Consider the following 27,228-nt stretch of genomic DNA (forward strand, 5'->3'; position numbering starts at 1 on the left):
GCTGGGGAGGGTGGGGTATAAATAAAAATAATAAAAATAATAATTATTAAGGGACCCCGCGGACCCTGAACGCTGCTCCTTTCGGGCCCCAAAGCACCCCCAAAGCCAGCAGTCTCCTAGGAGTGGTTTCACCCTCAAAAACGGGAACCACTCCACACCTTGGGGCAAATCCTTTCACGCAGAGATCTCTCGAGACACAAAACTACCACTCCTTTGCTGTTTTATCTCTTTTAATTTTCGAAAGTGCTTTCCAACAACCTCCATCTACCGCACTCGGAACAGGCATGCAGCCGTGGGGAGCAGGGAACCATTTGCAGTGGGGAAAGTGAGGCCGAGAGGGGTGACTCACCCAAGGCCAGACACACACTCCCTAGCAGAGGCAGAACTGGACCCGACATTTCCTCCCCTTCTCTGTTGGACGCACATTCCCTCAAAATCACAGCTTTGGCAACGCAGCTCAATGCAGAAGGCACTCCTGGAGGGCAAATTTATCTCTCCGTTTCCCCGATTAGCTTATTCTATTGTGTTCTTTTTTTAAAAAAATGCATACATGGTTATTATTGGCATTGGACTGGCTTGGCTCCAAAAGGAAAGGAAATTCCAGGCATTTTTCTTTTTGTCCTTGACAGCTCGCTATTCTGGGAAGGCAGGAGTGAAGAGGTGGCCGCTTGCTCTTCCTACTTGCCCCAGAGGCCTCAGCCAAGCCGGCCTCCCCTGAGGGCCGACCTGGACGGCTCGGCACCTGAAATGGGATTTGGTGTTCTTGGGCAGAGAAGGCCAAGCCCTCCTGGGCAGAAAAGAGCTGGCTGGAATGCCTTTCTCCAGGAGAGTGTCTGCCATACTCCCACGAACGCCAGACAGGACCTTTAGGTATTCCAAAAAACTGGGGGCTGGGTCACTCTTTAACCTGAGATGCGACACCTTGGGGTGTATGCAAGCTGACCAACCCATTGTTCTGTGTGCAGCAGCTACGAGGAGGGCAGGCGGCCCCAGGGACCCATGCAGAGGTGCAACAGGCTGCCTCTTTCGTGGGCTCTCGCAACCTGGTCAGCCTGGCCCACAGTCAGGGAATGAGGAGATGGCCTCCTGGTTTTCAACTCCTCCTCCAGAAGCCAAGGGGCTTGCCAGCTTTAGGTGATGGAGTGAGTTGCTGGGGTGTTCATGTGCTGGGGCAGGAAGAAGAAATAAACTCCGCGCTTGCAGTTGGGTAGGAGTCCAGGCAGTGGGGCATAGTGGTTTGAGTGTCAGGGTAAGACCTGGGAGGCCAGCATTCAAAAAACCCCTCGGCCATGAGGGGTGGTTGTGAGGATAAAATGGGAAGGAAGCAAACGAGGCAGGCCACCTTGAATTTCTAAAAAGTAAAAAGCTGGGGTAAAGGTAAAGGGACCCCTGACCATTAGGCCCCCGTCGTAGACGACTCTGGGGTTGTGGCGCTCATCTCACTTTATTGGCCAAGGGAGCTGGCGTACAGCTTCCGGGTCATGTGGCCAGCATGACTAAGCCGCTTCTGGCGAACCAGAGCAGCGCACAGAAACACCGTTTACCTTCCTGCTGGGAAGGTATTTACTTGCACTTTGAGGTGCTTTCGAACTGCTAGGTTGGCAGGAGCAGGGACCGAGCAACCGGAGCTCACCCCGTTGCGGGGATTTGAACCGCTGACCTTCTGATCGGCAAGTCCTAGGCTCTGTGGTTTAACCCACAGCGCCACCTGCGTCCCAAAAAAGTTGGGGTATGAATGCAATAAAAACACGGCCTGTTCCTGTTTCTTTCCTGGGCAGCTCAGCTGGCAAGGAGAGCTACCCGTTGGTGGACGTGGTCTCTCACCTGAGATAAGTCTATTTCACAGAATTTCCGAGTCGGAAAGGGTCCCACGGGTCATCTAGTCCAACCCCCTGCAATGAAGGAATTTGTCCCAGCATCCTCTTTCCAGGCAGGCCAGGTGCCCCTGTGACGCTCCTAAGGCACAAAGGCATGAGTTGGGACTCGAAGGGTATACTGCGCCTGCACAAAGAGGCTCCACAGCTATCGTGCCCAATGGCAGTTGCTAAAGGTCCCGTCTGCATCCACAACTTCTTCTGGCTCCTGGTCCGTTTGGTTCCGGTCGGAGCTTTGGAAAGCAGTTCCTCCTTTTGGCCAGCTCAGCGTGGCCGGTAGCCCTCTGGCCCAGCCGGCCGCAGAAGCACAGCCTTCCCACAAAGTCCCTCGCGCACCCCCCCGGCTGGCACGATGTAGACCTTTCCGTCGGCTGCCCGCTTGGGGCTGAAGTCGGTCAGCTGCCCGTTGCTGGCCTCCACCTGGGAGTAGTGCCAGAGCTGGTAGCGGCCGCTCTTGCCTTGCTTGGACAGCAAATATGTCTCTGCTGTGGGAGAGTCCAGCGAGAGGGTCGAGGCCACGGCTGGGCTGGCATGGAAGAGGCCCCGGATCTCCTCGTCCTCCTGGCAGGCGGCCAGCTGGACGCTGTCCTCCAGACCCAGCAGAGCTCCTGGGTAGAAGGAGGGGAAAGAGAGAGGTCAATGAAGGTGACCTGGGTGCAATTGCTGGACAGCCCTGGTCCTGAACTGGCAGCCTTTGGCTGGCAGGGAACCAACTTGGGTCTGTTTTGAACTCAAAGTGCCGAAATGCCAAGGGAACAGAAAAGACTATTTATGCATGTGACCACAGCTGCTTGGATGCTATTGGCCCAGAGATGGAAAGAAGTCCGTACCAGAAAAGAATGGCAGATTAAGTTGATGGATTATGCCAAAATGGCAAAAATGACTGGAAGAATCAGAAATTAGGAAGACCAAAATTTCAGTAAGGAGATTTATAATTTATCTTAAATACCATTGTAAACAGCTAAAATCGTTAGTACGATTGGATTAACACTTGTAGTTTAATGTTGAATTTTGGACATAATGGAGATGTAAAAGATCTGGATTATCATATAAGATGCAGGAGGAAATGATTAGCAATAGGACCCCCAGAGGGGAGGAGGGAAGTCCAGGAGATTTTCTGGAATCTTGTTTTTATGTTGTATGTTGAATAATTGACTGTATAGCTTTAATCTGAAAAACCAAATAAATTTCAAAAAACAACAACCAAAAGTATGACCAAAGAGCCCAAAATGGTGTACATTGTTCTTTCTGCTCCATTAACCCCCGGCAATAACCTTGTGGGGTAGACCAGGCTGAGAGGCTGTGACTGGCCCTCAAAGTCACACCCAGGGAACTTTGTGGGTGGGATTTCAACCCTGGCTTCTCCCAGGGTCCTAGTCTGGCACTTCAAGTACTAAACTGCTCTGGGTTGACCATGGTATGATTTTGCATCTATGCCACAGAATGCCAGGCTGTGCTTGTGTCAGAAAGTGACACACCCCCACTGAAAAAAATGCAAATGTAAGGAGTGCAAAAGAGAAAAAAGCTGGTTTTGAGCTATGAGCGCAGAGGTAATTAGGTAATAATATTGTGGTTATGGTTTGACAGACAGATGACAGCGCACAGCAGAAGGGGAGAAACGACAGCTCCATGGGAAAAGGGGTGGGAAGTCAACAACAAAAAGAGAAAAGACGTATTTGTGTTTTGACTGTATACGATAAAAATGTTGAAAATTATAACTGCAAAAAAAAGAGGGCTTTAAGCATTTGCTTCAAAGCAGAATAAGGGTCCCAAGCAGGGGATGGTTTGAGAGGTTGCAGGAGAAAGTTGTTGGTACAGATTGGGGAGTCATGTGCCCCGGAATTGAGCTTTGAGCGACTGAGTGCAAGAAGTGGCCTGGGAAGAGGGAGGCCCAAGGTACGCAGCACTAGCCTGGGCACTGCTGCCCCCTCCTGGGCAGCGCCACGCCTTGCCAGCAGAGCCATTTCTCTCCTCTGGAGCCTCGGATGAGAGGGAGCAGCCAGGCTCCCTGCGAGGAGAGCTGCAGTGAACTGGGGAACATACCTGAGGCAATGGCCCAGTGAGCCTTGTAGCCGTTCCGGAGGCAGGGTTCGTGGTTGGAGTCTTCGTCGTAGCTGTGTTGGGTGTTAAGGTCCGGGTGAAGAGAGTCTTGCTCACATGGGCAGAGCAGAGGGCAAGGAGGGCCGCCCGGGGCACCTGTCTCACCAGAGAAGCCTGAAAGAGGGCCTGGCAGGAGGGCAGACCCTGGGGCAAGGCAGACCCAGCCTTGGACCAGCTCATTTGAGCTTGTTTTCTTGCTACTACACTCTAGTGTCCAGATCAGGGGTAAGCAAACTTTTTCAGCAGGGGGCTGGTCTACTGTCCCTCAGACCTTGTGGGGGGCCAGACTATATTTTTTTGGGGGGGGGGGATGAACGAATTCCTATGCCCCACAAATAACCCAGAGATGCATTTTAAATAAAAGCGCACATTCTACTCATGTAAAAATACGCTGATTCCCGGACCGTCCATGGGCCGGATTTAGAATGCGATGGGGCCGGATCCGGCCCCCGGGCCTTAGTTTACCTATCCATGGTTCAGATCAAGTTAAGGGAAGTCACAGTCCTGCTCTCTTCTGCCTTGTCCAGATCCCACCTGGAGTCCTGTGTCCAGTTCTGGACACCAGTTTAAGGAGTTGACTGACAAGCTGGAAAGTGGGGAGAGGAGGGCGACTGAGATGATTTAAGGATCTGGAAGCCAAGCATTATGAGGGGCGCTTGAAGGAGCTGGGTATGTTTAGCCTAGAGAAGAGGAGATTGAGAGGAGATATGAGAGCCATCTTCAGATATCTCAAGGGCTGTCACATGTAGGAGGGAGCAAGCTCGTTTTCTCCTGCTCTGGAGTTAGGACTTGAACCAATAGCTTCAAGTTACAAGAAAGGAGATGCCAACTAAACATCAGGAAGAGCTTTCTGACAGTAAGAGCTGTTTGGATGGATGGCAGCTAAGGGATTGAGGTTGAAACCTGACAAGACAGAAGTACTGTTCTTGGAGGACAGGGGGCGGGCAGGTGTGGAGGACTCCCTGGTCCTGAATGGGGTAACTGTGCCCCTGAAGGACCAGGTGTGCAGCCTGGGAGTTATTCTGGACTCACAGCTGTCCATGGAGGCGCAGGTCCATTCTGTGTCCAGGGCAGCTGTTTACCAGCTCCATCTGCTATGCAGGCTAAGACCCTATCTGCCCACGGACTGTCTCACCAGAGTGGAGCATGCTCTGGTTATCTCCCGCTTGGACTACTGCAATGCGCTCTACGCAGGGCTACCTTTGAAGGTGACCCAGAAACTACAACTAATCCAAAACACAGCAGCTAGACTGGTGACTGGGAGCGGCCGCTGAGACCACATAACACCTGTCTTGAAAGACCTACATTGGCTCCCAGTACGTTTCCAAGCACAATTCAAAGTGTTGGTATTGATATTTAAAGCCCTAAACGGCCTCGGTCCTGTATACCTGAAGGAGCTTCTCCACCCCCATTGTTCTGCCCGGACACTGAGGTCCAACTCCGAGGGCCTTCTGGTGGTTCCCTCTTTGCGAGAAGCAAAGCTACAGGGAACCAGGCAGAGGGCCTTCTTGGTAGTGGCGCCCGCCCTGTGGAACACCCTCCCATCAGATGTCAAAGAGATAAACAACTACCTGACATTCAGAAGACATCTGAAGGCTCAGGGAAGTTTTTAATGTGTGACAACTTTTTGGTCTTTGTGGAAGCAGCCCAGAGTGGCTGAGGAAACCAAGCCAGATGGGTGGGGTACAAATAATAAATTATTATTATTATTATTTGACAGTGGAACGGTCTCACTTGAAGGTGGAGGACTTTTCTTCATCAGAAAGATGAAGATAGGCAAATGTCAGGGATGCTTGTACTGCATTGCAGAGGGTTGGACTAGATGACCCTGGGGGTCCCTTCCAACCCTACCAGAAGAAAGCAAACATGAGAAGCACCCATCCCAGCTCCCCATATCCCTCCCCTTTCCCACCAGGAAGGATACGGTATCAACACAGGGAAGCCTTGGCTAAGGTGACGAAGGATCCTTTGGTAGTTTTCTCCCCCCAGGCCTCCAGAGAGCAGCTCCGCCTGGCAGGGGAACACCTCCTCAGCTAGCTTGGACATGTTGGCAGCTGGAGCAAGAAGACCAAAACGGCAAGGGAAGAGTTGGGGGGCTGGGGTTCTTCCAGAGCAGCATCTAGGCAGGCCCCCCACCACCACCCTGCCACTCAGTCTCTGCCAGGATCATGCAGGGAGATGACACGGATCACAAGCCAAACTTTGGGCAGTGGTGTCTGCCGTTCCCCTTCTTGGCGACCCACCTGAGAACATTTCCCCCTGGGCTGTGTAGCCTCTCTCCAAAGCCACCTGAAGAATTGTCTCCAGGGAAACAGCCTTGGGGGGAGAGAGCTGCGCCCCAGCCATCCACAAGGCCACCAGGCCACACCTGGAGGAGGAAGAGAAGGAGGAGAAGGAAGAAAAGCAGAGAGGTTGGACCGCTGTACTAAAATCTGAGCCCTACTTTTTTTTTTTAAAAAAAGCCTTTTGCAATCTGAGAAATGTATACATGCTGAAACTATTACTTAAGAACCTACCCATTATTTTGTCTCATCTTCTAGTTTATAGGGGGTTATATGGCGTATTTGGTTGGCACTGTAATATGCTTCTATGTTGGGAATTCTTTTTGGGTGTGAGGAGGGGTGTTGAAGCACATAGCTTCTGGCTTTGCAAAATTTACCTGCAGGCCCGACACCATTGTACTTAAGAACATATGAAGAGGCCGCTGGATCAGGCCAAGGGGGGCTCCATCTAGTCCAGCAACCTCTTCTCACATTGGTCAGCCACATACCCCTTGCGGGGAGGCCACAAGAAGGAGCCCAGCACAAGAGCAGACCCCTCTCCTCCTGCAATTTCCAGCAACTAGTATTCAGAAGAACTGCTGCCTCAGACAGTGGAGGGCAGAGCAGAGCCAACCTGGCTAGGAGCCATCGATAGCCGTGAATTTCCCCAATTCTCTTTTAAAGCCATCCTAGTTGGGGACCCTCAATGCCTCCTGTGGGAGGCATTCCAAAGTTTAACTGTGTGTTGCATGAAGAAATATTTTCTTTTACCTGACCTGAATCTTCCAACGCTCAACTTCATCGGATGTCCCCAAATTCCAGTGTGATGAGAGAGGGAGAAAAACCATTTCTCTATCCACTTTCTGCATGCCTGCATTTCATAAACTTCTCTTGTGCTGCCTCCTGCTGGACGTTTTCCTAAACTGAAAAGTTTATTGCACTTGCTTCTTCTTTTCCTAGCCCTGCCTGTGAAGGTGAGAAGTGGAAGGAGCAAAGCAGTGCCAGAATGCCCCATCCTCTTGGCATCTGTGACCCTCAGGGTCCCGTAAAGGTAAAGGTAAAGGGACCCCTGACCATTAGGTCCAGTCGTGGCCGACTCTGGGGTTGCGGTGCTCATCTCACTTTACTGGCTGAGGGAGCCAGCGTACAGCTTCCGGGTCATGTGGCCAGCAGGACTAAGCCGCTTCTGGCGAACTAGAGCAGCGTATGGAAAGGCCGTTTACCTTCCCGCCAGAGTGGTACCTATTTATCTACTTGCACTTTGACGTGCTTTCAAACTGCTAGGTTGGCAGGAGCAGGCACTGAGCAACAGGAGCTCACCCCGTCGCGGGGATTCAAACCGCCGACCATCTGATCAGCAAGTCCTAGGCTCTGTGGTTTAACCCACAAGGTCCCTTACAACTCTATAATTCTACAATTCTAAGAACTGGCTCAGTTAGCACTGTCCCTTGGCTGGACCAGGCAAGGACTTGGACGCTTGTGCTAGTTTTTGACCCTGGCAGGAATGTATATTCCCAAGGCATATCGCCTCTTGTGCGGCCACTTAGAATGTGTAAACTTAGCTGCCACGGAAATATGAAAATACAGGCACCGCCGTAGTTTGAATATTGGTCCTTAGATAGCCTTGGGGTCTGGCAGGCTTCTGGGCTAGTTGTCTCGGGAAACCCATTTTGCACCTGTATTTGGTTGCTAAACTGGAGTCATCTGGCCCTAGCCTTGCGATTAGATCATCCACCAGCAGGACCTTTGCCCCTGAGACTTGGATGCTTGCTTTCACACAAAGAAAACTGTACTTTCAGTGCAGCGATGAAATATACACAACCCTGAAACATCCCATCTAAAGGCAGAGGGCTGGAACCCAGGTTCAAGCCCCTTCTCCAGTCTGAGAAGCTACAGAGCCCTCTAATTCACAGGGCTATTATGGGGATAAAACACTGTTTTGTGCTCCTTGGAGGAGGGGTAAACTATTAACACAATTCTGGAGTGCATAAAAGGTATGGAGTGGTTGTGCAGCATAGTTGAAACTCCCGTCTCCTCAGCAGGTTGCTACTTCAGTGTTTCCTTTTGCAGTAAAGAATAAATCCCATACTCACTGGGGGCCTTCTTGGATTAAGGAAGGCATGGGGTGGTTGAAAAGGAGCCACTTCAAATGCACGCTGAAGCTGGAAGAGAGAGAGAGAGAGAAATAGAAAGAGTCCCTTAAGAGCCACTTAGGGGGCCAGCCCAACATTAGCAGCACTTTCGCCCCCTGCATAATTAACAAGGCTCTTCTCCCCAAACACTTAATAGGAGCAATCTAGGGAAGCTGCCTCTTGGGGGTGGGGGGTGCTCCGTGGCTTACAGGAAATGGAAATGGCAGCAATGCGAAACTGGAGCCCTAATGAGACAAAATGGACCACGTTAAAAGGCAAGCATCCTCTTTCCAAGCGGAGAGAACTTTTTGGAAGTAGAACATTTCAGTGGCACGTTGCAAATGAAACCATCATGGATGCAAGCTCCTAATAAAGCATTAAGAGAAATTGACTCGGGAAATGGTGCAAGGTGCCCCCCCCCCGGAATGTTTTCAGCAGTATTTGCATTGACACAGAGCTTCTCTTTTGTCCAAGCTGCTCACACCAAATATAGATGCCGCATGTTCAGGCTGATGGTTGCGAAGCCAATCTGCCGTTTTTAAAGCAAAATAGTCATAAAAGTCTGAGCAATGAAGCTTGTAGACATCGTAGACATCACCGCATCTCAATAGTGCCAGGGTTATTAAGTCTACTGGCAATCTTTGCCAAGTAGATTCAGTATGAAGAAGCTTGACTAGATTCTGCGAAATTCTACAATTCCATGATTCTAGAAATCACACAATCCTAAGCTTTTAAGAAAGCATATGGTGTAGTTTGCATTTCCGCATTTTAAATGAAACCAAGGAATGTAGACAGACTGCCTCTGGACCCGGAGGTCCCAAACTCGGCCCTCCAGATGTTTTGGGACTACAATTCCCATCATCCCTGACCACTCGTCCTGTTAGCTAGGGATGACGGGAGTTATTGTCCCAAAGCATCTGGAGGGCTGAGTTTGGGGGTGCCTGCATATGAACATATGAAGAACCTGGCTGCTGGATCAGGCCAGCATCCTGTTCTGACAGTGGCCAACCAGATGACTCTTTGGAGAAGCCCCCAAGCAGGGCCGGTGCACCAGCCCTGAAGTTTCAGAAGCATTGCTGCCTCCAAAGAGCCATCCACAGACAGCCCTCTCCTCTTCCACGCATGTGTCTTATCTCACGTGAAACCACTGGCATCCAAGACATTTTCACAAGGAACTATTGCATGGGCAGCAAGACTCTGATGATGGTGATAACGATAATGATAATAATACAGTCATACCTCGGGTTAGACGCTTCAGGTTGCGTTTTTTTGGGTTGTGGACCACTGAAACCTGGAAGTACCGGAACAGGTTACTTCCGGGTTTCGGCGGTCGTGCATGCGCAGAAGCGCTAAATCACACTTTGTGCATGCACAGCAGTGCAACACAACTTTTGTGGCAATCATGCAGGGCCCCCGAACATTTGACCCTGTGCCACCACTGTAATTGCTTTCTTCGCTGCCACCAACCCGTTTCTCACGGGTACACACGGAGTCCAGTCAGTTGTTAACATTAACAAATAATCAAGTTTATTTTTATAGGCACGAACAAGCTTATGGTTACAGTTAATTTTTCTTGGCAGTTTCGTAATCTTAGTTCCTTAACTGTCTTATTCGTTCCTAAGAACTTCAAACTGATTATCCCAACTGACTCCACCTAACAATTCCTTTCACAACACAACTCGACCAACCCACAGACTATTCCTCCCTCCTCCTCCTTCAACCGAATCGCAACCCGCGTGTGCGCAGATGCGGGTTGCGAATGTGCATCCCGCACGGATCACGTTCGTAACCCGAGCGTCCACTGTACCCACTCCTTTGACTGTGTGACTGAGAGGCAGGGACCCCCACCCACCCACGACCCCCCACAACTGTACCCCACTCCACTGACTGTGTGGCAGCTGCCCCTCTCCTTCCTCTGAGACAAGGGGAGAGAGCAGCACTCTAGGCAGCACCGCAGAGACATGAAAAGCGCCCCTCCTGACCCCCCACTGAGAGGCAGGGACCCCCACCCATGACCCCCACAACTGTACCCCACTCCTCTGACTGTATGGTAGCTGCCCCTCTCCTTCCTGAGACAAGGAGGGAGAACAGCACTCTAGGCAGCACCGCAGAGACGTGAAAAGCGCCCCTCCTGACCCCCACTGAGAGGCAGGGACCCCCACCCACCCACGACTGTACCCCACTCCTCTGACTGTGTGGCAGCTGCCCCTCTCCTTCCTCCGAGACAAGGGGAGAGAGCAGCACTCTGGCGCCCCTCCTGACCCCCACTGAGGGGCAGGGACCCCCAACCCACCCACGACCCCCCACAGGCGCTCCCCACCTGGCCCTCCGGCGCCTCAGGAGCTCCCGAACACCGTCCTGGTCCCCAGGGTCCACTTGCTCCAGCGCGGCCTTGAGGAGCTGAGCCCCACATAGCCTGGGGGGAGGCGGAGGAGGGGGCGGCGGGGGAGGGGGCAAGGGTGCTGCTGCAGCCCCCTGGGGTGCTCTGGACATGATTCTGCTTAGCAGGGGCCTGGGAGGCCTTTTGCATCGGGAGGGTCCATGGGTGACCCCAAGGAAAGAGGGGTCACAGGTCAAAGGTCACGCCGGTCTCTGGAGTTGAAATATGGGCATGGGGCAATGCCAGGGTCGCTCTCCGTGACGTCTATTCTCACCGCCGCCTATTCCCTCGCCCGGCTCGCGTGCTATTACGTCATCAACAGGCGACAACGCAGCCGCAGCCGCCTCTCTGTCTCACAAATGCCCGCTTTTTCCTTCAACAAATCAGCGAACAAGGACTCCGGGACCGGGGTGACTGGCAGGCGGTCTGGCTCTATCGGCGGACGCGGACGGAGCGCCCAATCAGAACCTTCTGTTTGGAAATGGGCGGGGGCAGAAGCGAGACCGCCGCGTCGTTAGGGGGCGGGGAAGAGGGAGAAGACGGAGCCCTCAGGCAACCTCTGATTGGGCAGCGCGGCGCTCAAGAGAAGAAACGCCGTTACGCGGCTTGCTGATTGGGGAGTCCGAATTGGGGGGCGTGGCTTGGTTCCGCGCGCTGGGAAGGACGAGGTATCTTTCTTTCTCCTCGTCGGCTGCCGCCTGTGCTGGGCCTGCGTCGAATCGGTGAGGCATCGGGCGTCCGTGGGGCCATCGGGGCGGGAGGCGACGCGGAGCCGGGAATAGCGGGCCGGGCCTTCCTGGCAGCAGCGCGGTTTTTGTCCCGCGGTCGATTTTTCGATGCCGGCAGCGGGCGGAGGCGCCGCAACATCCGGGCATTTCCCCTGCTTCTGGGCACTCGACATCCGGGCATCCGCCGTTGCTCCGCTTGCCTTAACATCCGGGGCTCTCGGCCTCTCTCTGATCCAGCAGCCAGGCTCTTCTTGGGTCAGTGTGGAACCTCCAGGTCCAGCGGCAGCCTATCTGGATTGCCAAGTTCTTTGGAGCATTTGGCCCCTGGGAGAAGTGGAGGCTGGGCTACAAAATCATCATCACCATTTTATTTGTAAAACAATGCTCAAGGCGGCATACAATAGGAAAAGATTTACATAATTACAAATATAGCAAAATAGTCATTAAAAAATTGAATTCTGGTGCTGGGGGAGACTCTTGAGAGTCCCATAGACTGCAAGAAGATCAAACTGATCCATTATGAAGGAAACCAGCCCTGAGTGCTCACTGGAAGGACAGATCCTGAAGCTGAGGCTCCAAGACTTTGGCCACCTCACGAGAAGAGAAGACTCCCTGGAAAAGACCCTGATGTTGGGAAAGATGGAGGGCACAAGGAGAAGGGGACGACAGAGGACGAGATGGTTGGACAGTGTTCTCGAAGCTACCAGCATGAGTTTGACCAAACTGCGGGAGGCAGTGGAAGACAGGAGGGCCTGGCGTGCTCTGGTCCAGGGGGTCACAAAGAGTCGGACACGACTAAACAACAACAATAAAAGTCATAAAAATAAAATACATTAAAAGCTACATAACCAAACTGAAGAATTTCCACATTAAAATAAAGACACAAAAAGTTAATACCAGTAATATCAGTTAATATCAGTAACAGCGGCAAAAACTTCCAACGAAACTTCTCCCACAGTACCCCAATCCTTGCTGGGCAGCAGCCACAAAAGCAATCCTTATGAGGCCTGTCAGGCCTCACCTGGGCCAGGTGGAGAGAGGCAGGAACAGGGCCCTCAGGCACTCAGCAGGGGAGTCCTCCCTGGGCAGCATGGCCCCCCATGGCATGATCCACCAGGATGTTGTTCTTAGGCTATTATCTCCCGCTTTCCTGTTTATTGGAGCCACGCAGCGAACAGTGTTGTAGGGAAAATTTCCCTATAACTGCTGCCTCATCTGGGAGCCAGTGTGGTTAAGAGTGATGCACAGAGTGTTTGTTGTGGGGGAGGAAGGGAAAGGAGAATGTGAGCCGCTTTGAGACTCCTTCAGGTAGTGATAAAGTGGGATATCAAATCCAAACGCCTCTTCTTCATCATCTGGAATAGAAAGCTGTTTTGCCTTGCTCAGGAGGGTCTACATTAATGCTTCCTGAGAAAGAGTTCCAGCTTTTGGGGGGGTGGGGGCAGACTTTGCAGGATCTGTGTCTACTTTTGCATAAGTGTCTCCATTGTTCAGAAATGTGTCCCATTTCTTCCTGTTCTGACATGTTTTGTTTTGCCCCTCCAGAGTCTGCTGTTGACTGTGTGGTCGTCGCGATGGCTGTCCCCGAAACGCGGCCCAATCACACCATCTACATTAACAATCTCAACGAGAAAATCAAGAAAGATGGTGAGAGGCTGTTCATTCCTCCTTTGTTTCTTACCGGCTCACATCTCACATACTGTCCCAATTTTCTGAATTTTGCACAGAGAAGGTTGGAGTGCTTTTGGCTCCCAACTTTCCTCTGTAGTACTGGGCGTAGTTTGAGTGTTGTGAGTGCCCATCACAGTATGTAAATTGGCAGGGTGCAGGTTCCAGTCGTTTGTTTTGGCCATTTTTAATTGCAATTCTGCTCGGACCTTTTGACCACCGCAGCACCTCAGGTGCAGTTGTGCTATCTTAGAAGAATTAGCTGTGGGATCCCAGAGCGAGTAATCTTCATAAAAAGGGGAGGAGGAGGGAAGGAAGGGGAATAAAAGATCAGGCTAAGTTCAAGTTGAAAGCCAGGTGGAATAGCTCTGTCTTACAGGCCCTGCGGAAGGAGGTTAAATCCTGCAGGGCTCTGGTCTCATAGGACAGAGCATTCCACCAGATCGGAGCCATCACTGAAAAGGCTCTGGCCCTGGTGGGGAGATAATCTGACTTCCTTAGGGCCTGGGACCTCTAAACTGGTTATTCATGGACCTTAAGGTCCTCTGCAGGCCTACCAGGAGAGGCGGTCCTGTATGGTGTCTGCATTGTGCGTTTTCCTCCCTGGCCAACCAAGCGCTCCTCTTTCTACTCCCAGAGGATCCAGTATGCCAAACCTGACTCTGACATCATTGTCAAGATGAAGGGCATGTTTGTGGAGCGGGACTGCAAGCGAGAGAATGTACAGTGGAGCCTCGGGTCACGTTGCCTCCGGCTTACGTCACCCTTGGCTTGCAGCCTGCGCAAACCCGGAAATACCGGAACAAGTTACTTGCGGGTTTGTGCCATTTGCACATGCGCAGAAGTGCTAAATCCTGGGTATGCAGACGCGATGCTTTGGGTTGCGTTGTTTTCGGGTTGCAGCAGGGCCTCCAGAACAGATCCCCACCGTAACCCAAGGTTCCGCTGTAAAACAAAATAATGGAACTTATTTGCTGAATGCCCACTGCTGGTCCCGTGCTGTGCAGGGTTATATAAACCAAGATCAGCACTTTGAACTTGGCAGTCAGCAGCCAAAGGTGGTGCAAACAAGATGAATTTTAACAGGGAGAAATGTAAAGTATTGCACTTGGGCAAAAAAAATGAGAGGCACAAATACAAGATGGGTGACACCTGGCTTGAGAGCAGTACATGTGAAAAGGATCTAGGAGTCTTGGTTGACCACAAACTTGACATGAGCCAACAGTGTGACGTGGCAACTAAAAAAGCCAATGCAATTCTGGGCTGCATCAATAGGAGTATAGCATCTAGATCAAGGGAAGTAATAGTGCCACTGTATTCTGCTCTGGTCAGACCTCACCTCACTGTGTCCAGTTCTGGGCACCACAGTTCAAGAAGGACACTGACAAACTGGAACGTGTCCAGAGGAGGGCAACCAAAATGGTCAAAGGCCTGGAAACGATGCCTTATGAGGAACGGCTAAGGGAGCTGGGCATGTTTAGCCTGGAGAAGAGGAGGTTAAGGGGTGATATGATAGCCATGTTCAAATATATAAAAGGATGTCACATAGAGGAGGGAGAAAGGTTGTTTTCTGCTGCTCCAGAGAAGCGGACACGGAGCAATGGATCCAAACTACAAGAAAGAAGATTCCACCTAAACATTAGGAAGAACTTCCTGACAGTAAGAGCTGTTTGACAGTGGAATTTGCTGCCAAGGAGTGTGGTGGAGTCTCCTTCTTTGGAGGTCTTTAAGCAGAGGTTTGACAACCATATGTCAGGAGTGCTCTGATGGTGTTTCCTGCTTGGCAGGGGGTTGGACTCAATGGCCCTTGTAGTCTCTTCCAACTCTATGATTCTATGCAGCTGCTGCCTTGAATGAGCCGCACACAGAGCTAGCTGGCCTGAGGCCGCCAAGCTGCATTCGGTTGGCCTCCTGCCGTGCGGCAAAGCCCAGGAAGGACTCCCCTCTGTGTGGCACAGGGAGGGCCATTTCTGTGCACCTGCCAGCAGAAGACTCCCCAGGGAGGCTTGCCTGGCACCAACACTGCCATCCTTCCAGCACCAAGGAAAGACTTTTATATTCTCCAGGATGCTTAGACACGCTTCCTGGGGTCAAAGTGTAACTGGGTAATCTGCTTCCCCCCTCTTTAGAGCTGAAGAAATCCCTCTATGCCATTTTCTCCCAGTTTGGCCAGATCCTCGACATCCTGGTCTCCCGCAGCCTGAAAATGCGGGGACAGGCCTTTGTCATCTTCAAGGAGATCAGCAGTGCAACCAACGCCTTGCGCTCCATGCAGGGCTTCCCCTTTTACGACAAACCCATGGTAAGTGGGGGCTGCTTCTGTGGGGTGAGGCCGCCTTCTTTGCTCCTTGGCGAAGGGTGAAAGGCCCACCTATGTTGAGGCTTTAAAAGTTCTCTTGCAGCCTCCTTCGCGTTTGGAGGTCCTCCTGTATTTTGGGTTCTGGCAGGCCTGGTTATAATGATAACAAAATTTTTTTATTTATACCCCGCCCTTCCCGTTTCAAAAACCGGGCTCAAGGCCGCTAACAACAAATTTAAAACACTTAATTCATGCAACAAAAAACAGCATAAAATGCAGAATAAAACATGAATAACGATAAATTCAGGATTCAAAAATCAATTAAGGGGGGAAATCCATCCAATAAACATTAGATGATCACCAGGGCTAGCTGGCTAAATTAGTCCTATTTGGGCCAGCGTGGAGACCAGGAGAGAATTACCTGTGGGATCCCAGAGCGGGTAATCTTCATAAAAAGGGGAGGGGGAGGGAAGGAAGGGGAATAAAAGATCAGGCTAAGTTCAAGTTGAAAGCCAGGCGGAATAGCTCTGTCTTACAGGCCCTGCGGAAGGAGGTTAAATCCTGCAGGGCGCTGGTCTCAAGGGACAGAGCATTCCACCAGGTCGGAGCCATCACTGAGAAGGCCCTGGCCCTGGTGGAGGATAATTAACTTTTTTAGGGCCTGGACCTCTAAACTATGGTTGTTCATGGACCTTAAGGTCCTCTGCGGGCAGACCAGGAGAGGCTGTCCCATATGGTGTCTGCATTGTGCGTTTTCCTCCCTGGCCAACCAAGCGCTCCTCTTTCCTCCCCCAGAGGATCCAGTATGCCAAATCTGACTCTGACATCATCGCCAAGATGAAGGGCACGTTTGTGGAGCGGGACCGCAAGCGAGAGAAACGGAAGCCCAAGGGCCAGGAGGTGCCAGCCACTAAGAAGCAGATCCCTGGGGGAGCGGCACCGGTGGCCCCTGCCGTCCAAGGCGCTGTGCCGGTGAGTATCCGGACCCGGGTGCCCACAAGGCGCTCTCCCTCCTTCCCATCTGCTGGGACGGGGAAGTAATATCTGCCTTGCATGATCTCTCTAGATTTTTCCCGTTTCAGTCTACTCCTTGGAGACCCTTTCCCCAGTTGGGCTATCCTACCATAGGGTGGTGGGGCTGATAGCAGAGTTTGGGACATTTATCCTTCAGAGAAAGCACAATTTGCAAATGTAAAGAGATTCTGGTTGCAGCTTTCTGAGTTGGACCTTGGGCCTCTGGGTTATCCCTCTTTCCTGCTGTGATGATGATGATGATGATGATGATGATGATGATGAATTATACCCCGCCCATCTGGCTGGGTTTCCCCAGCCACTCTGGGCGGCTTCCAACAGAATATTAAAATACAATAACTTATTAAACATTAAAAGCTGCCCTAAACTGGTAGGGAAAGTCTGGTAGTTTTTCTCTTTGATATCTGGTGGGAGGGTGTTCCGCAGGGCGGGCGCCACTACCGAAATGGCCCTCTGCCTGGTTCCCTGTAACTTGGCTTCTTGCAGGGAGGGAACTGCCAGAAGGCCCTTGGAGCTGGACCTCAGTGTCCAGGCCGAACGATGGGGGTGGAGATGCTCTTTCATATATACTGGACCGAGGCCATTTAGGGCTTTAAAGCTCAGCACCAACGCTTTGAATCCCTTCTGCTCCCTCTGTCCTTTTAGTGGGTTGAACCGAGCAGAGAGGGGGCTCCTGCGAAGCCCAGAGCACTTGCAGTTTGTCACACCCGTGTGTTTTCTCTCTCTGCCTCTGTAGGGCATGCCGCCCATGAACCAGGCCCCTCGTATGATGCACCACATTCCAGGCCAGCCGCCCTACATGCCCCCTCCGGGAATGATGCCTCCCCCAGGCATGGCACCTGGCTCCATCCCTCCGGGGGCGATGCCACCGCAACAGATGCTGCCTGGCCAGATGGCTCCAGCCCAGCCGGTGAGTGGGGAGGGGGAGAGGGCTGGGCGGGGCGGAACCACAATGCAGAACCCACTTGGTTTGGTGGGTCTGGCACTGATCTGCCATCAGGCAAGACGGCGGGCCTGTGAAGTTGTGGGTGAGATGGGAGCAGGGTAGGGCATTGGCAAGAGAGGCCTAGCCACGCCTGGGGGTGGGGGGCAACCTGCCTCCCCTGTCCTGAGGGCTCAGGGTGTCTTGGGGTTTTCAGCATGCCTGGATTTTTCTGCCTCTTTGCAGCTGTCAGAGAATCCTCCAAATCACATCTTGTTCCTCACCAACTTGCCGGAAGAGACGAACGAATTGATGCTCTCCATGCTTTTCAATCAGTAAGTACCTGGTTGTGTTTCTCGCCACTAGGAGGGGCAGATGGAAGTTTCCGATCATCTGTGCTCTCTGGGGAAGGCAAAGCTGGGGCCGCCAGGGGAAGGCTTGCTTGGAGGTTGTGACAGTTGTGTTGTGGGTCTTCTTCAGTTAACCACACCAGTTGTGTTAAGACAGCTTTAGTTGGTTAAAGCAGCCGCCGCTGGGGGACCCACAAAAGCTCTGCTGCTGAGCCAGAATTCCTTCCTGCCCACCATGCCCACATATTCCCCCCCCCAAAAAAATCCTTTTTCCAAGCCCCTGAGCAACACTTCCAGTTCCCCTCTCCATCTCCTCATTCCTTCCTCCCCCTCCATCTTTGCCCTTGGACCGGGGTCCGTCCTGGTCTTCCATTTCCATGTTGCCCCCCTTTCTCTCCACTTTGCACCCTCTGGTTCCCGTGTTGGGACAAAGCCTTCAGCTCCTCTCGCTCCCCCCCCCCCTTCTCCAGGTTCCCAGGCTTCAAGGAAGTGCGTCTGGTTCCCGGGCGCCACGACATCGCCTTTGTGGAGTTTGACAACGAGGTTCAGGCTGGAGCCGCCCGTGACGCTCTCCAGGGATTCAAGATCACGCAGAACAACGCCATGAAGATCTCCTTTGCTAAGAAGTGATGCCTCCGCTGTCCCTGGGCAACTCTCCCCCTGCCCTTTCTAGTTAGTGCCTGTGAAATGGTTTGGGGGGGGCGGGGCTGTTGTTCTGTTCTGTTCTGTTCTGTTCTGCGAGGTAAGTGGTGTGTGTGCATGAGAGTGAGAGGGAGCCCAGCTGCACAAAAGGGCAGCCAGATCTTGCTGTTCCTGAGCCAAGAGGCCCAGACAAGCTGTCCTCTGGCTACTCTTGGGGACTTGGAAGTGTGTGTGTGTGTGTGTGTGTGTGTGTGTGTGTGTGTGTGTACACAGGCAGCTGGGGATAGTAGCCGACTCCTTGCAAAAGCATTGTACCCAGGGTCTGACGGCCAGACATTGCACCTGGAGCTTTTCTGTTTTGCAATAAAACAACCACCGGTTTATTTTTCACCTTGGACTTTGGCTCTTATTAACTGGAGACTCCCGGGTCGTCTTCTTTGGAGGAGGCTGCACACCGTATTTCCACACACAATCAGCCTGTGCAAAGAGCGCACTGACTATTACTGGCCTGTCCTCCCAAACGGACCAAAGTTAGTCGCGGAAACTCAGAGGAGATTCTTAACATGTCAGGGGCAAGTAGCTACGTGGGTGTTCTAAAACCTACTGGCTCGTCCTCACCTGTATCTTTGAGGAGATTTCACCCCTCCCATATCCAAGAATCTCCTGAGGAGTCTGCTGATTCTCCAGACAGAAGGAGGCGTGTTCTGCTTCTCTACTTATTCTACTCCAGCACCACGTCAGTCAGTCAGTCAGTGTGTCGGAGAGAGAGAGACTGAGTGTTACAGATCGTGTGTATAGATAAGGTTGCTGCTAAGAGCAGCTGCAGACACTCAGTGCAGTGCAGCATTCATTTATGCTTAGACCTCATTAAGCTCTGTATATAGTTGTACAATAGTTGTAGATAGAATAAATGAAGTTATTCTACAGAGCTGTTCTCCAAGTCGTTGCTGTGCGACGACTGTCTTCTTGTTGGAGTGAATCCGGTGCTCACAACTCTAAGCTGTGAGTCCACAGCACTTTGACCTGGTGGTCTCTGGAAGTGCTACCCAGCTCGCCTAGCCCAGTCGGGGCTGAAGTGCATGAGTCCAGTTGGTGGCACTGGCTCAAGGGCGATGCTGACAATCTTTGTAGGCATAAGAACTCTTCTCCAGCAGTCAGGGTGGGGCCACTGTCTTATTTATTGCAATCACATCCCACTTTTTTCTCCGTGGAGCAAAGGTGGCCCTATACTTCATTCTCCCTCCCTCCACATTCAACCCCCACAACAGCCCTGTGAGGGAGGGTAGTCTGAGAGTGGCCCGAGGTCGTCCAGTGAATTTCCTGGCCAAAACAAAAAAATTTTTCCTTCCAGTAGCACCTTAAAGACCAACTAAGTTAGTTCTTGGTATGAGCTTTCGTGTGCATGCACACTTCTTCAGATACCAAGTGAGGCATTTGAACCCTGATCTTCCAGGTCATAATCCCACACCCTAACCCAGGGGTGTCAAACTCAAATTCATCGGGGGCCGCATCAGCAGTTTGGTCACCCTCAAAGGGCCGGTTGTAACTGTAGGACTATGTGTCCACTCTTTATTATCATAAATAAAAACAAGTGGAGGTTTCCTGTGTAGAACAGCCGGCGCTGCTAGAGGGCAGACGTTCTCTAGCTTGTAGGCTGCCGCGCATGAGCTGAAGAGGCGGCTTTCTTGTGTAAAAAAAAAAAGTGAGAATAAAAGGTGAAGGCTGGCGGCCGGCGGCGGCTACACGGGCCACATGACGAGGTCTGGCGAGCCGGATTCGTCCCGCGGGCCTTGTGTTTGACACCCGTGCCCTAACCCAACACACCAGCTTCCTTTTGCTCTTGCCTTGCGAGTGCCAAACAAGCCTCAGGGGTCTCACTCTTTAGCTCCAGGGAGCTGAGGCTGATGGATTTTCGAACTAGGAGGAGGCCAAGAAGCTGGCGTGAGTTTTGATAGCCAGCTGTGGGCATCCGTGGGAAGATGGGTGCACACTGGGGTAGGGGGGCTTAATCTTGGGGTTCCCTCTCTACGCCAGGCCTGTGGTTCCTCACAAGCATGGCCCTGCCTTGCTCTGCATCAAGTGCTCCTTAAGCCCCGGGGGAGAGAACGCATTTTGTTTGGTGGAGTTGGGACAAGTTCAGCAGAAATTCATAGTGAACGGGTTTCCTGCTGAAGTTGGGGGGGGGGGTGACGGACGGACGGGCCTTGCTTGGTCAACCTGAGCAGCTATGCTTTCTGTAATTTAAGTGGATAGAATAAATCTGGGGTAACTCTTGCTGCACCCTTCAGGACAGAGACTCCGTAGCCAATGGATCCCCTGCCTTGTCTTGTTAAAAACTGTTGTGTAGCCCTCTGTCCTGGGCGGCTGAAGCCCAGCTTCCTGGCTCCCTCCCAGGCCCTGTTTTGCTCCTTTTCCTGCCCTCCCGAGAAAGGAGGGCAGCACACAAGGTACTCTGTGTGTGGACAGGGAGCCCTTTTCTTCCAGGGCTGGCCTGTTCTGCCGTCTGCTTCCTGTTTAGCCAGGCAGCAGCCCCAGATCGGATCCATTTGCTCCCCCACTTACTGTGTTTATTTGAAGCCTTACAAAGCTGTGCAGCTGGCAGAAAATGAGATTCAGAGTTCTTGGCCCACTGTGTCAGGCTTGTGAAATCCGGGAGAAGGGGAAGGCAGTGTGAAGATCTGAGTTATGTAGGTATACCTGCAACACTATCCCTTTCCATCTCTGGGGGCTGGATCCTTACTCCCGAGAAACTGGAGCGTTGGTGGAAGTTCCATGACATCAGGGCAGCTCAGCCAGCAGGGGAGGGGGTGGGGCTGGCAGGCTTCGGCCAACGATGCCGCCTGGGCAAACCTAGAGAGGCTACAAACAGCATCTCGTCCCCGTCTGGGAGGCTGAACAGAGAAGCCTTTGAGGCTGTGTGTCTGGCCAGTGTGCAGAGATGGGGGTTCCTGGTTGGGGCATCCTCGGTTCCTCCCTTTTACTCCTCGGGGCCCTTTGGGGACTTGTGTGGGGCGGGCAGCAGATGGGCAAGCTTGCAGACAAGAAGCTGTGTGCCGATGCTGAATGCGACCGTGAGTCCCCTCGCCTCTTTTGTTGTGGAAGATTGGGGGGTGGGGAGGAAGAGGTCCTAGGAAGCTCAGCGAGATGGGGGAAAGGGTGCCCCACAATTCGTTCCCAGTAGCCAGAAGTTTGGAACAGGAAAACCCAGGAGGGGAGAGAATTCGAATCCTGCTTGCTGTTTCTCCACAAGCATCTGGTTGGCCACTAGGGAAGCCCCTTTTGGCTTGACCCAGCAGGTATTGAAGAGCTGGGAAAAGGATAAACCATTGGGGTCCAGAATACCTTCTCTGGGAGCAGACAGTGTGTTGGGCTTCTTTATAAAAGTGCATGGGGTACAGTAATAATTTTTGCTCCTCTCCCCTAATAATGAAGGCTGCCTCTTGCATAGCAGTCATTGGGGGGCAGCAATGAGGAAAGGGGTGCTGTTGTCCGCCTGTCCTCTGTTTCCATTTTTTAAAAAAGTTAATAGGTGCTTATTTAAAGATAAATAAAAATTCATACATGTTAGAAGGTATCTTTTTATAAGGCACTGAAATAAGACAGATATTTAATTGGAGAAGAACAGAGGCAGAAAGGAGAAAAGGAAAGAAAGCAAAAGAAGAGGAAAATAATAAAGATAAAAGGACGTCTGGTTCTCTGTTCTGCAGCAAAATAGAGTCTTCATTAACATTCAACCACTCTATCTTCTATAAACCCAATATTTTTTAAATCTTCAAATGCAGTTGTTACAAGTTTGTTGTCTCTTTCATGCAAAAAGTATCCAGTCCTTAAGAATTATTTTTCTCTAATGCGTCCTGCATGTTTCCTATGAAGCACCAGGGAGGACTTTCTGAGAGTAAGCTGTTCAAAAGCAGAACGGACAACCCCGCAAAGCGGTCGACTCTCATTTGTTGGGGCTTTTTAAGCAGAGGCCAGAGGATGGTTTTATTATCCTTCCTCCCCAAAGGGAGCAGTGTAACAAGATTACGTAAATACAACTTTAAATGGGACTTTGGAGGATGGAGTTAAAACCAGCTGTGTTGAAAACTTCAATTGGCCAAAAATCCTGGACAAATCACTCCATTTCTATCCCATCTTTTCCTCCAAGGAGTTCACAGTGGCTTACAATATTTCTCCACCTCTTCTTATCCTCACAACAACCCTGTAGGGTAGGTTCGGCTGCGAGACACAGAGCATCCCAAGGTCACCCAGGGAGCTTGACCCTGTCTGAATGTGGATTCAAACTTTTGACTCCCTACGAAGAGTGAGGATGCTTCACTTTCCTTGGGCCAGAGAGCTTTCCAAAGTCATGGGGGGAGAGACTTGTGACTTCTCGCTTCCTCCAGTTGCAAAGGATTCTGTCCTTCAGTTTTACATTCCAGCTTTAAAAAATAGCTCCTGAGCTTTGGTTTTCCTCTTCCCTCACGGTTCTTATTTCCTTGCGTGCCGTGGTGGTTTTTTTTGACACATTGTAAGCTTGTGGGGCAGAGACTGTCTTGTTGTGATTGTGGGTAAGCTGCCGCCCTGGGAGCCTCTTTGCCTGAAGACATAGCTGTTAACTTACAGATTTGAAAATAAGGGACCAGACACCAAAATAAAGGATTTTGCTATTGTAAAGAGTTACATACATTGGTAGGATTGACAGATGCTGACAATCTGGCATGAGGTGGTTGTGGCGCCATGGCGACCTCTGAAGCACCGCCCTTCTGCGTCCCTCTCCATCCCCTCCTCTTCCTCCTCCCTCAGGCCGCCTCCTCAGCTGCCACCACCGCTGCCGCCTCCAGGCTTGCGGGCAGCGTGGGTGAGAGTCTCTCTCCTTCCCCCCCCCTCAGGCAGGGAAGGGCCGATGGAACTCCTTGTGCCAGGACGACAGCGCCAGTGCGCGTGCTTTCGTGCGGTGGAGGACCCCGAGCCGCTGCTTCCCTCCCGAGCCGGGCGAGCATGAAACCTGGGAAATTTAAGGGATAGCAATAAGGGATAGCAGTGGGACACGGTGCTGGAATAAGGGGATTTCCCGCCAAATAAGGGACGGTTGACAGCTATGCCTGAAGAGAGGGGTACAGATGCTCCGATGTGGGCATGGCTTTGTGGGGGGGGGGGAGGAGAGGACAACCTTTCCCCAGACGCATCACGTGGGCGCCATGTTCCTTTGGGATGGCAGGATCTCAGGCGGCCACCTTTGCTTCTCTACCCCCTCCCATTGCAGATCCCATCTCCATCGCGGTTGCTCTCCATGACTACATCGCGCCCGACTGCCGCTTCATCCACATCCAGAGGGGCCAAGTGGTCTATGTCTTCTCCAAGCTGAAGGGCCGCGGGCGACTCTTCTGGGGGGGCAGCGTAAGTAGCTGCCAGGGGCCGCCAGTTGGCAGTCAAATTGTGGTGTGGCAGGAGGTTGGGATAGATGGCCCCCTGGGGTCCCTGAAAACGGAAGCAATGAGCATGTCCAGCTCCTGGGTTCCCAAAGCCGTTGCCCTGGGTTCGGATCCTGCCCCAGGCTGTGTCCCTCCTGGTCCTTCTCCACGTGATGGGGCCATGGAGAACCTGGTTGCGTTCCTGCCCCTGAAACAGGGGCAATAAATAGTAGGGAATGATCTCAGAGAAGGCAGTTAAATTGTAAGGTAAAGGTGTTTTAAGCATGGTGTGCACCATATGGCTTGAACCTACCTTACATATACCACATAATACCCATTCCAAACTTTTAGTGGCCTTTGGAACTCCCTGCCTATTGAACTTTTTGGGTCACCTGCTAATAGCATCATTTTGTTTAGACAGGCCTGTCCAGATTGTTTAGAAAGCGGCTGCAAGTTTAAATCTGCTATTAAGCCTATTGTTGGGACGCAGGTGGCGCTGTGGGTTAAACCACAGAGCCTAGGACTTGCCGATCAGAAGGTCGGCGGTTCGAATCCCCGTGACGGGGTGAGCTCCCGTTGCTCGGTCCCTGCTCCTGCCAACCTAGCAGTTCAAAAGCACGTCAAAGTGCAAGTAGATAAATAGGCACCGCTCCGGCGGGAAGGTAAACGGTGTTTCCGTGCACTGCTCTGATTCTCCAGAAGCGGCTTAGTCCTGCTGGCCACATGACCTGGAAGTTGTATGCCGGCTCCCTCGGCTAGTAAAGCGAGATGAGCGCCACAACCCCAGAGTCAGCCATGACTGGACCTAATGATCAGGGGTCCCTTTACCTTTACTAAACCTATTATTCTTTAATCGGTTCAGAAGCCTTAAATTATCACTAAGGAAAATCAACAACAATAATCTTATTCTTTTGTAAGCCAATTTCTGGTGTTGTTGTTTAATCAAGTGTTGTATAAATTTGATGAAAAAGCAAATACAGTGGTACCTCAGGTTAAGTACTTAATTCGTTCTGGAGGTCCGTACTTAACCTGAAACTGTTCTTAACCTGAAACTGTTCTTAACCTGAAGTACCACTTTAGCTAATGGGGCCTCCTGCTGCTGCTGCGCCGCCAGAGCATGATTTCTGTTCTCATCCTGAAGCAAAGTTCTTAATCTGAGGTACTATTTCTGGGTTAGCAGAGTCTGTAACCTGAAGTGTATGTAACCTGAGGTACCACTTAAAACCATGGAGAGACCTGGTCTGAACAAAGACATTGGATTCTTATCTCATTATACATGACAAAGCCATTTTTCACCTTCTCACCCCTTGCTTTTTCCTGTAAGACCTATTGCAGTCGTTAAGAGTCGTCAACAGGCTCATCACAGCTATCTGCCAATCACCCAATCACACCACCCTTCTGAGTAATACCCCTCCCCACCTTCTCACTATATAGAAGGGTCTGGAAACTTCTGTTTCAGTGTATCTGAAGAAGTGTGCATGCACACGAAAGCTCATACCTAGAACTAACTTAGTTGGTCTTTAAGGTGCTACTGGAAGGAATTTTTTGTTTTGACTATGGCAGACCAACACGGCTACCTATCTGTAACTGAGGTACCACTGTAATTAAATCGCATGAAGGCGGCACTTCCCACAATAGCCAGCAGAGGGAGCCCCTTCTATGGGGAAAACGGACCCAGGTGTGTCCTGCCCCCCCTTTTTTTGCACAGGTGCAAGGAGACTATTATGGGGAGCAGCCGGCCCGCCTGGGCTACTTCCCCAGTTCCGTCGTCCAGGAGAACCAGTATCTGAAGCCAGGCAAGGTGGAAGTGAAGACTGATGTAAGTTTGGGGTGACTTGCGGGGTGGGGGTGGGGGGGACATGCTGGGGGGAGCTCCCCCTTTTCCATGAAGAACCAGGTGCGCAGCCTGGGAGTCATTCTGGACTCACAGCTGTCCATGGAGGCGCAGGTCCATTCTGTGTCCAGGGCAGCTGTCTGCCAGCTCCATCTGGTACGCAGGATGAGACCCTACCTGCCCGCGGACTGTCTCGCCAGAGTGGTGCATGCTCTGGTTATCTCTCGCTTGGACTACTGCAATGCGCTCTATGTGGGGCTCCCTTTGAAGGTGACCCGGAAACTACAACTAATCCAGAATGCGGCAGCTAGACTGGGGACTGGGAGCGGCTGCCGAGACCACATAACACCGGTCCTGAGAGATCTGCATTGGCTCCCAGTACATGTCTGAGCACAGTTCAATTGTGCTGAGCAACATTGGTGCTGACCTTTAAAGCCCTAAATGGCCTCAAAGGTCCAGTAGACCTGAAGGAGCGTCTCCACCCCCATCGTTCAGCCCAGACACTGAGGTCCAGCTCCAAGGGCCTTCTGGCGGTCCCCTCGCTGCGAGAAGTGAGGTTACAGGGAACCAGACAGAGGGCCTTCTCGGTAGTGGCGCCCACCCTGTGGAACGCCCTCCCTTCGGATGTGAAGGAAATAAGCAGCTATCTTATCTTTAAAAGACATCTGAAGGCAGCCCTGTTTAGGGAAGTTTTTAATATTTAATGCTGTATTCTTTTTAACACTCGATTGGGAGCCACCCAGAGTGGCTGGGGAAAGTCAGCCAGATGGGTGGGGTATAAATGTTGTTGTTGTTGTTGTTGTTGTTGTTGTTGTTGTTGTTGTTGTTGTTGTTGTTGTTGTTGTTGTTGTTGTTGTTATTCCATCCCTGAACCCTTTCCCTGCCTCCTCTCCTTGTCCACTGGGCCATGAGATGCGAAAAGCATGTGCCATGGGGCGGGGAGAGCAGCCCCCTACCAAGTGGGGCAGGTTGGGAGATTTGCATTTTGGGGTTCCCTGCCTAAGAGGAGAAACCTTCCTTTCTTTCAGAAATGGGATTTCTACTGCCAGTGACTCAAGCAGACTGGATTCGGGTGACACCCCAGCTCTCGTTCCCGGAGACCGCGCTAGCCTTGCAGGGTAGGCTGCTCGGGAGTCTCATGCCTGTTCTGCCTAGTGCTCTCAAGATGCTGCTGTTTTATCCTACGTGGGCTTTGCAAGGAGGTGGGGGCTGCATCCTGCAGCTGTCCCCCAGTTGTAGATGAAGATGGGAGCTTCAATTGACACAACTGACCCTTTGCGCCCCTGAAATAAAGAGCTTTCTGAGCAAAAACCGTACTAATATTTATTATTATTTATTTTAAAAAAATACTAGATTTTCCATAGTGATAACACAAACCACAAAGCAAAATGATACACAAAAACAGAAAGAAAGAAGAAAAAGGGGGGGAACAATAAACAGATAAACAATAACAACAAACTTAATTCTTCACAAATCCAACCTTTTAAACATCTTGGTTGACTTCCTCAAATCCCTCCCTTCTGAGTATCCTTGTAATTAAAATTAACAGCTTTCCAATATCATTATTAAACTAAAACAATTTCCAATTATAGTCCATCTTTTTCACTTTTCTT

At 51.5% G+C, this 27,228-nt stretch overlaps 3 protein-coding genes across 3 annotated transcripts; 2 read left to right on the top strand and 1 right to left on the bottom strand.

Annotated features, from left to right (window-relative positions):
• Positions 1-212: 212 nt before the first annotated feature.
• On the bottom strand, positions 213-11,059 carry ACTMAP (actin maturation protease). The gene is made up of 6 exons (XM_083754187.1): positions 10,688-11,059; positions 8,329-8,397; positions 6,218-6,342; positions 5,899-6,028; positions 3,918-3,988; positions 213-2,482 (listed from the first exon to the last, which is right to left on the bottom strand). The coding sequence occupies exons 1-6, from the start codon at positions 10,858-10,860 to the stop codon at positions 2,139-2,141; spliced, it is 912 nt and encodes a 303-aa protein (XP_083610313.1). The 5' UTR covers positions 10,861-11,059; the 3' UTR covers positions 213-2,138.
• Positions 11,060-11,348: 289 nt separating this feature from the next.
• Positions 11,349-18,778, top strand: SNRPA (small nuclear ribonucleoprotein polypeptide A). The gene is made up of 7 exons (XM_083754212.1): positions 11,349-11,469; positions 13,021-13,122; positions 15,273-15,445; positions 16,238-16,414; positions 17,211-17,384; positions 17,643-17,731; positions 18,217-18,778. Exons 2-7 carry the CDS (start codon positions 13,050-13,052, stop codon positions 18,374-18,376), a joined length of 846 nt encoding a protein of 281 aa, XP_083610338.1. The 5' UTR covers positions 11,349-11,469; positions 13,021-13,049; the 3' UTR covers positions 18,377-18,778.
• Positions 18,779-20,664: 1,886 nt separating this feature from the next.
• Positions 20,665-26,931, top strand: MIA (MIA SH3 domain containing). Its single transcript, XM_083754452.1, has 4 exons — positions 20,665-21,459; positions 23,634-23,767; positions 25,490-25,600; positions 26,644-26,931. Exons 1-4 carry the CDS (start codon positions 21,327-21,329, stop codon positions 26,665-26,667), a joined length of 402 nt encoding a protein of 133 aa, XP_083610578.1. The 5' UTR covers positions 20,665-21,326; the 3' UTR covers positions 26,668-26,931.
• Positions 26,932-27,228: the final 297 nt, after the last annotated feature.

This window comes from Podarcis gaigeae (assembly GCF_964106915.1).
Source record: "Podarcis gaigeae genome assembly, chromosome: 8".
Taxonomy (NCBI): Eukaryota; Metazoa; Chordata; class Lepidosauria; order Squamata; family Lacertidae; genus Podarcis; species Podarcis gaigeae.